At 40.8% G+C, this 16,312-nt stretch overlaps 2 protein-coding genes across 3 annotated transcripts in view; one reads left to right on the plus strand and one right to left on the minus strand.

The window, feature by feature from the left end:
• Window positions 1-15,476, minus strand: part of NDUFAF7 (NADH dehydrogenase (ubiquinone) complex I, assembly factor 7) — a 30,490-nt gene extending 15,014 nt beyond the window's left edge. Inside the window, exons 1-4 of one of the 2 annotated variants that reach the window (XM_006882349.1) lie at window positions 15,422-15,476; window positions 14,994-15,157; window positions 2,427-2,507; window positions 1,213-1,323 (exon numbers count right to left, since the gene is read on the minus strand). In XM_006882349.1, the coding sequence (XP_006882411.1) occupies window positions 1,213-1,323; window positions 2,427-2,507; window positions 14,994-15,157; window positions 15,422-15,476 (411 nt within the window). The remainder of the gene's footprint in view (window positions 1-1,212; window positions 1,324-2,426; window positions 2,508-14,993; window positions 15,158-15,421) is intronic. The other variant, XM_006882350.1, reaches the window with a different exon arrangement.
• Window positions 15,477-15,632: 156 nt separating this feature from the next.
• The window catches only part of CEBPZ (CCAAT/enhancer binding protein (C/EBP), zeta), a 56,833-nt gene continuing 56,153 nt past the window's right edge, over window positions 15,633-16,312 (plus strand). The window contains exon 1 of the mRNA XM_006882392.1: window positions 15,633-15,770. Coding sequence (XP_006882454.1) covers window positions 15,633-15,770 — 138 coding nt within the window. The remainder of the gene's footprint in view (window positions 15,771-16,312) is intronic.

Consider the following 16,312-nt stretch of genomic DNA (forward strand, 5'->3'; position numbering starts at 1 on the left):
TTTGTTGTTGTTGTTGTGTACTACAGAGTCAGAACCAACCCATAGCTGACTCTCTGGCGGGTTTTCGTAGGCAGTTAATCACACAGGAAGAGACTGTCCATCCTTCTCCTGTGGAGCAGCAGGGAGACTGGAATCATGTGCCTTCAGGATTGCAGCACAGATTCTTAAACACTAGGCCATCAGACTGGATACAAACTGCTTTAAGTAAGACATTTCCAAATCCCCAACAGTCTGTTAATCAAAGTGACCCAACTTCAGGGTTCTAGCTGCTTGTTGGTTTTAAGTGTTACAAATAATTTTCGCACTTAGTGGCTTATCTTTTCATTGACTTTATGATATCTTTTAAGATCAAATCTTCTTCATTTTCATGTAGTTGAAATGATTCCTCTTTTTTCCTTTGATTTCTTGTATAACTGCCAGTAGTCAGGAAATAAGGAGACACACTGCACTGGGGAAATCTGCAGTTACGGACCTCTCCAAATTACTGAGGAGTAATGAAGTCAGTTTGAGGACTACAGTGTGTCTGATTCAGGCCAGTCTTTCCTATTATTTTCTAAGCTTCTGAGAGCTGGCCAATGAATAAGGATGACAAAAGAACTGATGCCTCTGAGCTGTGGTATTGGAGAAGAGCACTGAACATCTCATGGATGGCTAGGACAACAAACAGTTATGTCCTGAAGAGGGTGCAGCCGGAGTGCTTGTTGGAGGCAAGAATAATGAGGCTTTGCCTCACATACTTCGGACATTGCTAGGAGGGGCTATTCCTTGGAAAAGGACATGATACTGAGAAGGGTTGGAGAAAGAGAGGAAGACCTTCAACCAGGTGGACTGACATTGTGACTGCTGCAGTGGGCTCTTGAGTGTCAGGAAATGTGAGGATGGCACAGGCTAGAACAGGGTTCAGATCTTTTGTTCACAGGGTTACTATAAGTCATACTCAACTCTATGGTACGTGACAACAACTCTCCCCATTACCTAAATATTTTATGCTTTCTGTTTCACTTTCCTTTCCCCTTTCTTGATGCATACAAACAAATAACAGTAAATGAACAATTTGTTATGTTATTCTGACATGGTATTTTAGCTAAGAAACGAGATAAAGGAGGTAGAACTGAAATGCAAAAAAAAAAAAAAAATCCATGAAGTTTACAAATAGTGAAAAGTAGTCAAGTTCATCTTCATGACACTTTAATGCATTTCCTTATTACCTACCCTCAAAATATCTCCAGTGAGCGTGCCCCTACCTGGACCAAGTTCCACTAGCTGGAAAGTTGAGTTTTTTCCAGCGCTCATCCATTCACTAATGAACCATATCCCGAGCAGCTGTGTTAAGGGAGAAAACGGTAAAGTAATATAAAGAACAACTCAATAAAAAAACTCCACACACATATACATATACATATATACATATATACTCTAGGCCAAAAGGAAAATCTCTGTAAACATCCGCAATGTATGTTATTTAATATGTATGTACCAAAACATAAATATATATATACCATATAGACACATACAGGAACTTACTAGGATTATGTCACAAGAAATAATAAGAAAATTTAATAAATAGGAATACTCATTATAAAGCAATTATGCTATTAAAAGTCCCCTGAACAAACATATCACTTAGAGATGTATTATTATTTGAAAGTAAATAAATATAAAAATATTATGTCCTTTGTTTCATATTCATTTTCATTTATAAATGATATTATTTATCAATTCTTGGATTCTAGCTTCTCCAGGGTCCCATTTCTATATCTAAATTGAGAAAGCTCTGTTGGCTAGTGGTAAGAAGCTGCACTCAATCTCAATGGCATCTGGTTTGAATCCAGCAGCTGCTGCAAAGGAGAAAGACAGGCAATCTCCCCCTGTTACAATTAACTGCCTCTGTCAATCGGCTGCAGGATCAGCTATGAGTCGGTTCAGAACTGAAGGTATACACCACCATCACCAATTTCTAAGCAGAGCAAACACAGTTTTATGAAAATGAGTGAAATTCAATCCTAAAGGGAATTCAAAGTTCCTTAACATAGTCTTGATTTATTCATTTTCCAGTATTACTTTACATCCTTTCTCTCTTCCTTCTTGGATACTCTTTTCCTTTCTCTTCACCTTCCCCTGTATCTCTCTTTCTGTATTTTTCAAATTATTTTCCTCGCCTTTATCTCTTTACTTCTCTTTTCCATTTCTTTTCCTCTTATCTCTCCATTTCCTTTATTTCAGTAAAGTATAAACTTTCCAAATGCTGTCTCTTAGTTTCTTCCCTCAATTATCTCTCTAATCATCTCTATTCTCTTAGTACACACACTACTATAAAATTAAAAGTTTACATTAATTATATGAAAACATAAATAATATAACCTGATCTATTCTTATAATAAGTTTGCAATACTAGTATTTCTTTTATATTTTACATTAGATATTACCTCCCCAAAGATCTGGCTTATTTCAGGTGAAGTAATGAAATCTCCTTTTTCTCCCAACATGTCACGGTGCACATAATAACCCTAAGTAAAAAAGAAAGAGAGAAGGAAAAAGTAAATTAACTTTCAAATAAGGATTTTTTTTAACCCCTGCAGCCAGGAAATCAAAAGATGAATTGCCTTAGGAAAGTCTGCAGTCATGGACCTCTACTGAATACTGAAAAGTAACAACAATGTCAGTCTGGAAACAAAGGTGTGCCTGATCCAGCCATACTCTTCACAATTACCTGCTACGTGTCAAAAAGCTGGACAATGACTAGGGATGATAGAGAATTGATGCCTTTGAGCTGTGGTGCTGGAGAAGAGTGTTGAATATACCATGGACTGCCAGGAGAACAAACAGGTTTGTTCTAGAGAGGGTAAAGCCAGGCTGCTCCTTGGAGGCAAGGATTCTGAGGCTTAATCTGACATACTCTGGGTATGTTGAAAGGAGGGACCAGTCCTTGGAGAGGGACAGCATGCTTAGAAGGTTGGAGAGAAAGCACAAGAGAAGAAGACCCTTGATGAGATGGATTAATTCAATGACTGGAGTAATGAGGGTAGGTTTGTCAGAGACATAGGATGGAGCAGGTTTCAGGATTGCTATGAGTCCCAAGTGACTCAATGGCATATAATAACACAATAAAACAATTCTCCAGTAAGAATTCTCTCTTCTAAATAAGCAAGGACAAACATGTGTATACCTAAATTTAACAATGTGGTATAGTTATTTTATAGAATAGAAAACAGCGCTCCTCCTCTGCTGAGGCAGAAGCCATTCCCCACCTGTCCCTGCATTGCTGCAGCGTCCCACCTTCTCTTTTCCTGGCCACACAACCCAGCATGATTCCCACAGTTTCCTATTAAAACACTGCTTGGTCATATGCTGTTTCTTGAATACAAAGGAGTGTTTGTTCCATGGTAATTCATCAGCCAGTCATACGATTATGATATATACTTCTCTATATGAATGATATTATATCAGTGAAAGATTTCTTTACAACATACCCATGCTACTGTTAAGGTTCACCCTTTCATTTTTCTCTGGCAATCTTCCACTCCTCCTTTGAATGTATCTTTCCAAATGCAGGATGCTAGAAAGTCTTCAGTTACAGCCTCCCCTATCCTCCAACTTCATATCAAATCCAGGGATTTAAAACAAAAACAAAAACCCAACTTATTTTAACTATATGTTCTTCATCAGAAAACAGAGTATATTCCAAGTTTTAACATAATGCCTAAGTTTCAGGAAACACTCAAGAATTTTCTATTAAGACATTTGCTTAATGTCATCCTAATGCCCTTCATCTACCTTCCATCTCTCAGTAGAAGCATCTTGCTCACACCTGTTCCCATGTTTTCCTAGGACTCAAAACTGCCTTCTCTACTTATCCAGATTCAAGCCTGGATCACCAGGCCTCTTGCTCCATAAGCCAGACTTTACTGACCATCTTCTCTCCACAAATCTTCAACTTCTCTCTCTCAGCATTTGAAACAAAGATCAAGTGATTTTGATCTTTAAAAGAATGTTTCACAGGTAAGCATTGAGTATTGAGGGTGACATGGACTGCTAGGAAAACAAACAGATTCATCCTGGAAAGGGTTAAACCAGGTTGCTTCTTGGAGGCAAGGATTTGGGGACTTCGTTGACATACTTTGGACGTGTTGTAAGGAGGGACAGGTCCTTAGAGAGGGACATCATGCTTGGGAGGGTGGAGGGACGGCGCAGGAGGGGAAGACCCTCTATGAGGTAGATTGATTCAGTGACTGGGGTAACTGGGATGAGTGTGTTAGAGGCAGTGAGATTGGCACAGGATAGAGCAGGGTTTAGGGCTGTCGTACACAGGGTCACTATGAGTCGCAAGCGACTCGAAGGCACATTAACAACAACAACAATCAAAATGTTTAGATAACAAATGAGTGGTATTATATGTGTGTGTTTATTAGGTACAGATACCTGCTGCTGCAGAGTTCATTAAAAGTTCTAGACACCATCTAGGACAGAACAGAATGGCTCCATATGCTTTCCAGTGCTGTAATCTCATATGGTAATTGACTACATCGTTCACTCACAATGTGGCTAGTGGGTCTGAGCCACTTGAAACACTTAATGAAGATCAAGGACTATACCCTTCAGGGATATACGTAAATGTAAAGCAAAACTCTTCACAACCGGACCTATAGGCAATCTCATGATAGATGGAGAAAATACTGGCTTTGTCACTGATCTTATCTTACTTGGTTCCACAATCAGCACCAATGGAAGCAGCTGTGAGAAAATCAAAAGACATATTGCATTGGGCAAATTTGCTGTCAAGGCCTTCTTTAAAGTCCAAATAGCAGCTTAAAGACGAATGAGTGCCTGCACCAACCCATAGATGATTACTTTCAATTGCTTCATATGCTTGTAAAAGCTGGACAATGAATAGAAAAATCAAAGGAAAACGGACATTTTTTAATTGGATGTTGGTGAAAAGTACTGACTAGCCAATCCACTGGCAAAAGAACAAATAAATCTGTCTCGGAGGAAGGGCAACTAGGGTGCACCCTAGAGGCAAGTATGGCGAAACGTCATTTCACGTACTTTGAACATGCTGTCAAGGAGGGCCAGTCTATGGAAAGGTAGAGAGTCAGTCAAGGAGAGGAAGACTCTAAAGGAAGTGGGTTTACACAGTGACTGCAACCCTGAAGTTTGTGAGAGTGAACTGCACAGGACTGAGCCAAGTTTTGATCTGTTGTATGTGAATTAGAATCAACTTGACAGCAGCTAACAGCAACCTAAATTATCGGTTACCTCAAAGCTGAATCTGAGATACTCTTGTTTTCACTGAATATGATCCCTTTGATATAACTGCTGACTCAGCATCCATATACGCTAATGCTCAAATTTATACAAGCATACCCATCTTTCACCCAAGCACTAGACTCTTAAAGGTTCTGTCTGTACATGGGCATCACTACCAATCCAATATGCCTGTAACACTGCTCCTGGCGGTGTCTCCCTTGCACGGTTATGGTGCCATGAATCACTTTTATATGGCCTTTCTAGTCGGATTCTTACAACTCTGACCAAAAGATTTGGGAGGAGCTCTGGTAGTCTAGTGGTTCAGAGCTGTAATGATAACCCTAAGGAAAATGGTTCAAACCCACCAGCTGCTCTGCAGAAGAAAGATGGGCAATCTCATTTCATGTAATTTACTGCTTCTGAAAACCCACTGGAGGGTCAGCTCTGAATAGGTTTCTACTTTGACGGGGGACGCAGCAACATGTAAATAAGTCAAAGCTTGAATGTGTTCTTTAGTTCTTTCAGCTTGAAAAAGGCTGAGTATGTTGTTCCCTTTTGGTTTTCTAACTCCAACTTTTTGTACATTTACTTTGTATTTGAAAACTGCCCTTTGATATTTTCCGTTCAACTCTTTTACCTCCCCAATTTCCCTCCCTTTCTTTGCACTATGTTCTAGTACAAGTATCATAATCTCTTTCACAATCCATTTTGGTCTTTTCCTTCTGTCTTTGCAATGCCCCTTTGCTTTCTGCATGAATAATTCTGATGTCATCCTACAACTGATCTGGTCGTCAGTTATTAGTGTTCAATGCATCAAATTTCTTCTTGAGATGGCTTTTAAATTCAGGTGGGATAAACTCAAGCTAGCATTCTGGATCTTATGGACTTGTTTTAATTTCCTTCAACTTCAATTTGAACTTTCACATGAGTAATATTGTCTTTTCCACAGTCAAGCCCTGGTCTTCTGTCGACTGCTGATACTGAGCTTCTCCTGATATTCTTTACATAGATATAACCAATATGTTTCTTGTGTAGTCCATCTGGTAAGGTCTGTGAGCATAATGACAGTTCTTATACTATTAAAAAGGCATTTTCAGTGGATAAATCTTTTATTGTACAAAATTCTGTCTTTCAATCTCCAGTCCCACTTCTATAACTACATCCATATTTTCCATCAATCCTACTTCTTTGTTTCTAACTTTTGCATTCCAGTATTTGATAAATTTCAAGCACAAAGTACATGAATGAACCAGAAGGTATATGAATGATTGTACAGAACACAAAGTACATGATGTATATAAATGAATATATATAACCAGTAAAAAAAAATTATAGAAGTCTTCAATTTCTTCATCTGTGGCTTTAATGGTTGGTGCATATATCTGAATAACAGTTATATGAACAGGTTTACTTTGCATGCATGTGGATCCTATCCTATAACTTATAGCACTGTACAATATGATAGAGCTGGAAATTCTTTTTTAAAATTGAATGCAACACAGCTCCTCTTCAATTTGTCATCCTGGCATAACAGATCATATGATTATCTGATTCCAGGTGATACTAGTCCATCTCAGTTACTAATATATAGGATGTCAATCTATATGCATTTCATTTTATTTTGACAACTTTCAATTTCCCTAGATTCATACTTTATACATCCCATCTTCCAATTACTAATGAATGTGTGCAGCTGCTTCTCCTCATTTTTTGAGAGTTTTCCAAGCTGAGGCAGTCACCTTTTGGCACTGTATTTAACAATGTTCCTCTGTAAGGTTTTTGAAGGCCTATTATCTCAGCAGTAAATGGCCAGTCTTGCTTAATCTGTCTCATTTTGGAAGTGTGGCAGGAAGTTGTCCATGAGTGACCTTGCTTAGACCTGAAATGTCAGTGGCATAGTTTTCTGCATTACAGCAACATGCAAATCACCTCAATACAGCAAAAAGTACTGCATCTTTAAGAATAAACTACAAATAAGCAATCATACAAATATAAAACAAATATGCATGGTGTGGAAAATAAAAAACAAACCATCTAGCCTGGGATGGATATCTGCCAGCCTAGTAGAAGCCTGGAGTTGGGGTGCTCAATCCTAATATTGAGAAAAATGGAAATCCCAGAACACTGACTGTACTGAGGCAAAACCTAGAAATAGGCTAAGAAGCAGTTGTCCAAATAGAGGAAAAGAACCTTGAATGGTTTAAAAGCAGAAAAGGTGTGCAATCAGGGTTGTATCTTTTCTCCAAACCAATCTGCATGCTGAGCAAATCATATGAGAAGCTGAACTGTATGAAGAATGTGGTGTCAAGACTGGAAGAAAACTCATCAAGAACTTGCGTTATATGCACACCCATGTTCATCGTGGCTTTGTTCACAATAGCAAAGAGTTGGAAACAACCTAAGTGCCCGTCAACAAATGAATGGACAGAGAAGCTGTGGTATATTCACACAATGGAATACTATGCAGCATTGAAAAACAAGGAACTCATGAAATATTATTCAAAATGGGTGACCCTAGGGGACATTATGCTGAGTGAAATATCTCAGTCACAAAAGGACAAGGATTGCATAGGGCCACTGTTGTAAAATGGGACTGACACTAGGGTTGGGGGCAGACTGAGAAAGATGGGATAAATTATGTATACTGCATTGAAACATATGAGGGAGAGAACTGTTTAAAAGTGATATATGATTAGATATTATTGTCATGACAGGAGTACAGAATGAAGTTTGCACACTTGGGGGGGAGGGATTGTATAACAATAAAAGAATTTTTCTTTTACTTTTCAAAGAAAAGAGCTGACTGGGGGGAGGGGTGAGCAGGGAGAAAAATGCAACAGTAAATGAATGGAAATCCCAAGTCTCTGTAAAAGTTCATTAAAATTAATAATAAAAAAAAGAGAGAGAAAAAGAATCTGTGTTATGCAGGTAATACAATCTTATTTGCATAAAGTGATGAAAACTTGAAATACCAAAGAAGATCAAAGACCACAACCTTCAATATAAATTACATCTCAACATCAAGAATATAAAAATCCTCATTACCAGACCAACAAGCAGTATTATGCCAGACTGAAAAAAATTAAGTTCTCAACTACTTCATTCTACTTAGATCCACAATGAACACTTAATAAATCAAAAGATGGATATTTTGCATTAGGGAAATCTTCTGCAAAGGACCTCTCCAAAGTGGTAAAGGGCACTTAAAGACTAAGGTACACCTGATTCAAGCCATGGTCTTTTCAATTGCCTTCTGTGCATCTGGAAGGTGGACAATGAATAAGGATGACAGAATTGATGATTCGAACTTGGTATTAGAGAAGAGTACTGAATATCCCATGAACTATTTGTAAAAGAACAAATAAGTCTGTCTAGACAAAGTGCATCCAGGTTGCTCTTTACAGGCAAGAATGGTCAAATTTCACCCCAAAACATTCTGGGCATGTTGTCAGAAGGCGACAGTCTGTGGGAAAAGTCATCATACTGGGAAAGGAGGAGGATCAGAGACAGAGAAGAAGCCATTAACAAGATGGTCTGACACAGCGATTATAACAAAGTTCTAGAATATCTTGGAATCCATGGCTCAGGATTGGGCAAAGTTCATAACAACATGCAGATAAGATGTTTGTGGCTCACCCAGAGGACTGAACAATTTGCTAATAGTATAAAGAAGGTGCACTACACCTTTGTGGGAGTTGTTATGTGCCATCAAGTCAACTACTCATAGCAAGACTCATAACAACCTTATAAACAGGGGCTCAAAACTGTCTTATCCTGAGCCAACCTTGCCATCTCCGACACACCTGACCCCACTGCCACAGTCACTGTGTCAATCCAACTCATACAGGGGCTTCCTCTCTTGAGCATTCTACCCGTCCAAGAGTGGTGTCCTTCTTTAAAGACTGCTTCCTCCTGATAACATGCCCAAAGTATGTGAGAGAGAATTTCAAAAGCCTTGCTTCCAAGAAGCAACCAGGTTTCACCTGGTTTTCTCCAGGAAAGACTCCAGGTATTCCATGATATGTTCAATACTCATCTCCAGTCATCTTTAGCCATTTCCAGCTCTCAGAAGATTGCAAGCAATTGAGAAGACCATGGCCTGAATCAGGCTCACTCCAGGCTCTAGACTGACTTCATTGCTCCCCAGCACTCTGGAGCAGTTCGTGACAGCAGACTTTCCCAATGCAACTCATCATTTGATGACCATACTCCTGGCACCAAGGGTGCTGATTGTGGAGCCAAGTAAGCTGAATTTATTAATTTCAATTCCTTCTCCACCCATCATCATGTTGCTCCCTGGCCCAATGATGAAGAGTGGTGTTGGGTGGGCTTTTTTTATATTGAGATGTAATCCATATTGAAGGCTATAGTTCTTAAGGTTTTGAAAATCCTCAGGAAAGGGAAGGTCAGTTTTGCCAAACCACTAAGCTTAAATTGAGCTAACACAGAGATGGAAAGGGAACAACTCACTACCATTAAGAAAGAGTTGGGAGCTGTGCAACAAGGAATGAATGGAAATCCACAGTCTCTGTAAATTTTCACTGAAATTAATAATAAATAAATAAAAATTAAAAAAGAGTTGGGAGCTGAGTGTATTACTTGGTTCCCACAATACAGACCTCCTCAACCCAGGAGAGAGGTATTAAGCATCCCAGAAGGTGCAAGAAGGTGAGAAGTGGTGGCAAGCTCAGCAGAGAATCACCAAAACAGGGAGTGTGCTGAAGCTTACTGGTAGAACGGGATGCCCCAGGGAAGTTATTTATGAAGCTAAAGAGCTTTATGATATTTGCTGGAGAAGGGTCATAGTAGGGTCTAGGAGCAGAGGGCAAGAAGAGGTTGTCTTGAACAACGAACTTTATTCTGAGTCATTTCTGATCTGAAATACTCATGAGTACTATTTGTGAGTTCTGTGTGATACTGCAATAAGTTATCAAAACAGAGAAGCAGTGTGTCTTAGAAGGCTGGCTGGTGTCAGATTTGGTAAAAAGGTTGCAAAGAGGAATGTCTCATCTCTACCTCATAGAAATCAGCCTGGGTTATAGATCTTGATGTTCTTTCCCCTTTGTCAAGATAGAAGTCAGATGATTTGACCTCCTACCTCCCCTTACCACTTTTATAAGTCTAAAGTTGATCTTTTCCGTCTTCACTATTTCAGCAAAAGGCATCACAATCATCCAATTTCTCAAGCTGATCTGTCAGCAAATTCTGTCAAGACAAGTTGGATTTATAAACCAGCTGGTTCTCATTCCACTTTTACTACTATCGAGGTGGTTCAAGCAAACATCATTTCCACGTCTGCAATAGTTAAGACTAATTGGACTTCTGTTCTTCATCCTCTGCAATCAGTACTCTCCACATTACCCATTATGACCTGTGTAAAAATAAATTAGATCTTGATACTTTCTTGTTGAAAATGCTTCCTGGTTTATCACTAAACTAACACAAATACCTAAATTTGATAAAACCTTGCCTGAGTCAGCCTCTGCCAGACTCATCTCCCACTCACCATCAATGCCCCACGCCAGTCATGACCCTCTAACCACGCTTGTCTTTTGTCTCTGTGTCAAGGCACTTTATAGCTGTGACAGTGTGTGCTGCATGTTCCTTTGTGAGGAACTCACTTCATCCAAGTCTTTCCCAGCCTGATCCATTCCCCTCCTTCAAGCCTAATTTCAGCATCCTTCAAACTAACCTCAAAAGCACTTCCTGAGAGGGGCCTATCCTTTGGTCATCTACATAAGAAACTTCTCTACAACCCATTCCAAGTGTATTACTTATTTTCAATTCCATCATCCTATATTTTGTTGTTGTTTTGCCTCTAGATGCATTCACAATACAGAATTATATTGTTAAACTATTTGTTCCCATGTGTGTAGTTTACTTCCTACCTAGAACATAAACTCTAGACTCCATTACTTACTGTCAAATTCCCAGGCCCTGAATAGGGAGTGCCTGGCATCTCCAGAGCCTCAATATGTCATAAACTGATAGATGACTTGTGCACCTTCACTCTACAGCAGAAATGTTTGTAGCAAAGTTTCTCTTTCTAGGAATTTGTGATCCCTCTGACCCTGCTAACAGCCACTAAAAGATCCCTAACTTTACTTAACTTCTGGGCATGTAGGTCACTGCATCACATCCATATTAATAGGTCAAACAAACGCTGCATTCCACAGATCTCCTATCTAAAGATGGCAAAAGGTTACACACTTCAAAATAAAAAGGGCAACGGGGTGCTACCCAGAGGCAAGGATGGTAAAACTTCACCTCACATACTTCAGGAATGTCATCAAGAGGAGTCAGTCCTTGAAAAAAAGACATTGTGCTGGGAAAGGTGGAGGGTCAGACAGAGAAAGAATAGCCTCAACAAGATGGACAGACACTGCACTGCAATCCCAGAGGAACACGGTTCGAATCCACCAGATGCTCTGCCGGAGAAGGAGGCGCAATATCCTCCTGTACCAGTCAGATCTGATTTGACGGTACATGCACACAAAATAATAAAATTTAAAAAAAAAATACTTTAAAAAATAAAAAAAATTTAAAAAAAAAAAAGATGGACAGACACATAGCTGTAAAAAAGGATTGACTCCAGGGACGGTAAGCAAGGCGTAGGACAGGGCAAAGTTCAGATCTGTTCATGATGCTGTTGTTACGTGCTGTTAAGTTGCTTGGAACTTGGACTCATAGCAACCCTATGTACAACAGCCTTGAAACCTGCTCTATCTTGTGCCAACTTTACTGTCTCTGATACACTTACCCTTATAATCCAGTCATTATATTAATCCATCTCACTGATTATCTCCCTCTCTTTCTCCATCTCTCCACCCTTCCAAGCATGACGTCCCTCTCTAAGGACTGATCGCTGTTTGCAAAAAAGTATGTCAGAAGATGCTTCAGAATCCTTGCCTCCAAGGAGCAGCCTAGCTTCACCCTCTCTAGGACGAACCTGTTTGTTCTCCTAGCAGTTCATGGAATAGTAAACACTCTGCTCCAGCACCACAGCTCAAAGGCATCAATTCTTCTATCATCCCTCGTCACTGCCCAGCTCTCTGACACATGGCAAGCAACTGTGAAGAGTACGGCCTGGATCAGGTGTACCTTCATCTCCAGACTGATGTCATCACTCTTCAGTATTCTGGACAGCCGACTTTCCTGGTGCAATCTGTCTCTTGATTTCCTGGCTGCTGGTACAAAGAATGCTGATTGTGGAGCCAAGCAAACTAAAGTTGTTAATAATTTCAATCCCTCACCATCTATCATAAAGCTGCCAATCGGCCCAGAGGTGAGAATCTTTGTTGTCTTGATGTTGAGTTTCAATCCATATTGAAGACTGCAGTTCTTCATCTTCTGCAGCAAGTGCATACGGTCATTTTTTTTTTAAATTGTGCTTGACTTAACAGCATAGATTGTCATGAGAGAAATGACAAATTATTCTAGGTCACAGTCAAGGCAGAATCTGATCATTCTAGTTTGGTGCCTGGCTGACAATTTTAATTTCTACTCCAAAATACTGAGTTAAGAGCGTACACTTTAAGAATACCCAGGTGAGGCGAGCTCTGCTGGCCTGGTGGCAAGAAGCTGCACTGAATCCCAGAGGTGGCTGTTGTTGTTGTCATGTGCCGTCGAATCGCTTGCGACTCATACCGACCCTACATACAACAGCCCTAAACCCTGCTCTATCCTGTGCCAATCGCACTGCCACTGATACTCCCATCCCAATTACCCCAGTCACTGAATCAATCCACCTCATAGAGGGTCTTTCCCTCCTGCACTGTCCCTCCACCCTACCAAGCATGATGTCCCTCTCCAAGGACCTGTCCCTCCTTGCAACATGCCCAAAGTATGTAAGACAAAGCCCCAGAATCCTTGTCTCCAGGGTGCAGCCTGGTTTAACCCTCTCCAGGTTGAATCTGTTTGTTTTCTTGGCAGTCTATGGTATATTCAATACTCTTCTCCAGCATCACAGCTCAAAGGCATCAATTCTCCTTTTATCCTACCTAGTCATTGTCCAACTCTCTGATGCATAACAAGTGAATGCAGACCATAGCCTGCATCAGACGCACCTTAGTCTCCAGAGTGACACCATTGCTCTTCATTACCCTGAAGAGGTCCCTAACAGCAGACTTTCCCATCGCAATATGTTTTTTGATTTCCTGGCTGCTGGTGTCAAGAGTGTTGACCGTGGAGCCAAGCAAACTAAAGTTGTTAACAATCTCAATCTCTTCGCCACCCATCCTGATGCTGCCAATTGGTCCAGTGGTTCAAATCCACCAGATGCTCTGCTAGAGAAGGAGAGACAATCTCCTCCTGTACCAGTCATATCTGATTTGACTATTGTTGTTGTTGTTGTTATGTGCCATCGAGTCGCTTGCGACTCATAGCGACCCTATGTACAAGAGTTCTAAATGCTGTTCTTTCCTGTGCCAACCTAGCCATCTCAAACGCACTTATTCCCACTGCTCCAGTCACAGAATCGATCCTATTCAATATTGTATTGAAAGTACTCGCTAGGGTAATATGGCAAAAGAAGGAAATAAGAAGCACTTAGATTGGCAAAGCAATGGTGAAACTGTCACTATCTGCAGATGATATGGTGAAACTGTCATTATATGCAGATGATATGATAGGGTACACAGAAACCCCAAAGACTCAACAACAACAAAACTGTTAGAGCTAGTTTACCAATTTAGTAGAGTGGCAGGATACAAGATCAATATGCAAAAATAAGTGGGATTCCTCTACAGTAACAAAGAAAACACAGAGAAGGAAAATAAGAAAGCAATACCATTTACAAGAGTCAACCACAAATTGAGATACTTAGGAATAAGTCTAGACACATAAAAGACCTTTACAAAGAGAACTACAAAACACTTTTGTGAGAAACAATTAAAAAACTTAAATAAACTGGAAAATATTCCCTGTTCATGGATCAGAAGACATTCCTACCAAAAGCAATCTTTATTTTTAACAAAATCCCAATACAGGCATTTACAAAGAGATAAAAAGGCAACTGGCAAGTTTATTTGGAGAGGAAAGTGACCTTAAATAGGCCAAGCACTTCTAAAGAACAAGAATGAAGTGGGAAGCACAGGATTCTCTGATCTCAAACCTACAACTACACAGTTCTAATAAACAAAAGAGCACAATGGTACAATGATACAGACAATGGTACAATGACAAGACACAGACCAATGGAACAGAATCAAGAGCCAAGTAATTTTTTTTTTAATTATAGCAAGCCTAATAAATGTTTCATGGTCATAATTTATTTTCTGGCCATAACAAACTTTAGAAAAAATGGATTCTTTGGAAAACTGTAAATCCAAGGACACAGTAATAGAACTTATCATAACTGAGAGCTGGTGAGCCAGCGCCCTATAGGAGGTGATCTACAGACGGGCGGGTCGTAAACTCCATGCAAGAGGGCATACGGTTCTTTGTGCTTCCCCTAGCCTTTTGGTCCCTGTGGAGTACTTAATACCTACAGATAATTTAGCAAAACTTCCCTTAATATCGCACAGTCTGAGTTAAGGGATGAACATTTGTCTTTTAATACTATCCTCTCCAAAATGAGTAGTAAACGACAACCACTAACTCATAGGGGTTAAGAGAGCTTGATCCTTTCAACAAGAAAGCACCGCTGATGCCAACCAAAGACCCTGGGTTCCTCCTGGCCCTCACTCTGCAAGATTCAAACCTGGCAAATCTGCTCGGCCTTTGGTCCTCTGCTGGCCGGCTCCTACCTTGGCTGGGTTAGTCAAGACTTCCTTCATGTACTCGGCCACAGTAATGGGACCAGTAGACTTGATTTTGTACATAAGATGCCGCAGCATCGGGGTCACAGCGCTGTTTTCTGCTGTCTCTCTTCCGGAGCTGAAGTATTTCCCATTGCATAGACAAGGAATAACTACAAAACACAACCACATCAAACAGAACACATTAAAAAATCGTGGCTATATATATGGGCAAAGTAATCTGGGTGCTTTTAAAGCGGCTTCGTTAACCTGAAAGTGATATGAAGCCGCTCACACGCACAGCGGGGAAGGAGGGCGGGCATTTTCCCCAGGACCATACAACCACCTCCTGTCAGCTCAAAGCTAGAAGGGAATCACCCGAACTAGACCCAATACGGGAACTCCCAGAAGAGCTCCCCAGCACCACCGATGCCTACCCGCGCGCGCAGTGGCGCACAGGGACCAGGCGCCGGCCCGACAGAGGACACTCATGCTGGGCTCTGCACACTTCACACTAACGAAGCCAGCGGGGGCGGGGACTGTCGCCCCTTCCGGGAGGGAAGTCCCACTCCAGGAAGTACGTCATTCAAGCAAGCGGAAGTAAGCTAAGAAGTTGCTGCGCGTGCTCGGCTAGCCTTGGCTGAAACTATGGATTCTCTCGAGTTCCACGCCGAGAGACCTTGGGGTCTAGAAGAGGGGGAAAACGACCCGGACGAAGACGATGAGGACGATGAAGCTGAAAATGCTTTCTCTCTGGAGGAAGTGTTACGGCTCGGAGGCACCAAGGTAAGGACCCCAGACTTCCATGGCTCTCTGTGCAGCCGGGTACCCAGAGACCCCAGCTTCGGAAGGAACTTTGTTCTCTTACCGCACTCTTCTTTTCCACTGTTCTTAGCAGAAGAAACATTGTTTGGAAGTGACCTTTCTAGAGGTGTAGGTATTCTGCTTTTTAATGACATGGTGTCGCATCACTTCATCAAAAAAAGAATGCGCGTCCTGACATCGTGGCAATGTTACGGACTCTAGTGGTGTCGGAATTTATATATTCTCACCAAGTCCACGAACATACTCACTGGACGCTTGATTATTGATCCTTTGGGGGGAAATAAGACAAGAATAAGGGAGAGGAGTAATGAGGAAAGCATCACTGGGAAAATACTTGGGTAAAAACCTGAAGCAGATGCAAGCTATGTGGCATCCAGTCAGATGGAACAGCAAGTACAAAGAAAGTCTTAGTTGGGAATGTGCCTGACAACCCATACAGCAGAAATGTCAGTGTAAATGGGTAGATTAAGTCTTTGATTGGGAAGACCAAAACCTGTATCAGA

Source organism: Elephantulus edwardii, unplaced genomic scaffold (genome assembly GCF_000299155.1).
Source record: "Elephantulus edwardii isolate Elephantulus edwardi_28Jun2011 unplaced genomic scaffold, EleEdw1.0 scaffold00019, whole genome shotgun sequence".
Taxonomy (NCBI): domain Eukaryota; kingdom Metazoa; phylum Chordata; class Mammalia; order Macroscelidea; family Macroscelididae; genus Elephantulus; species Elephantulus edwardii.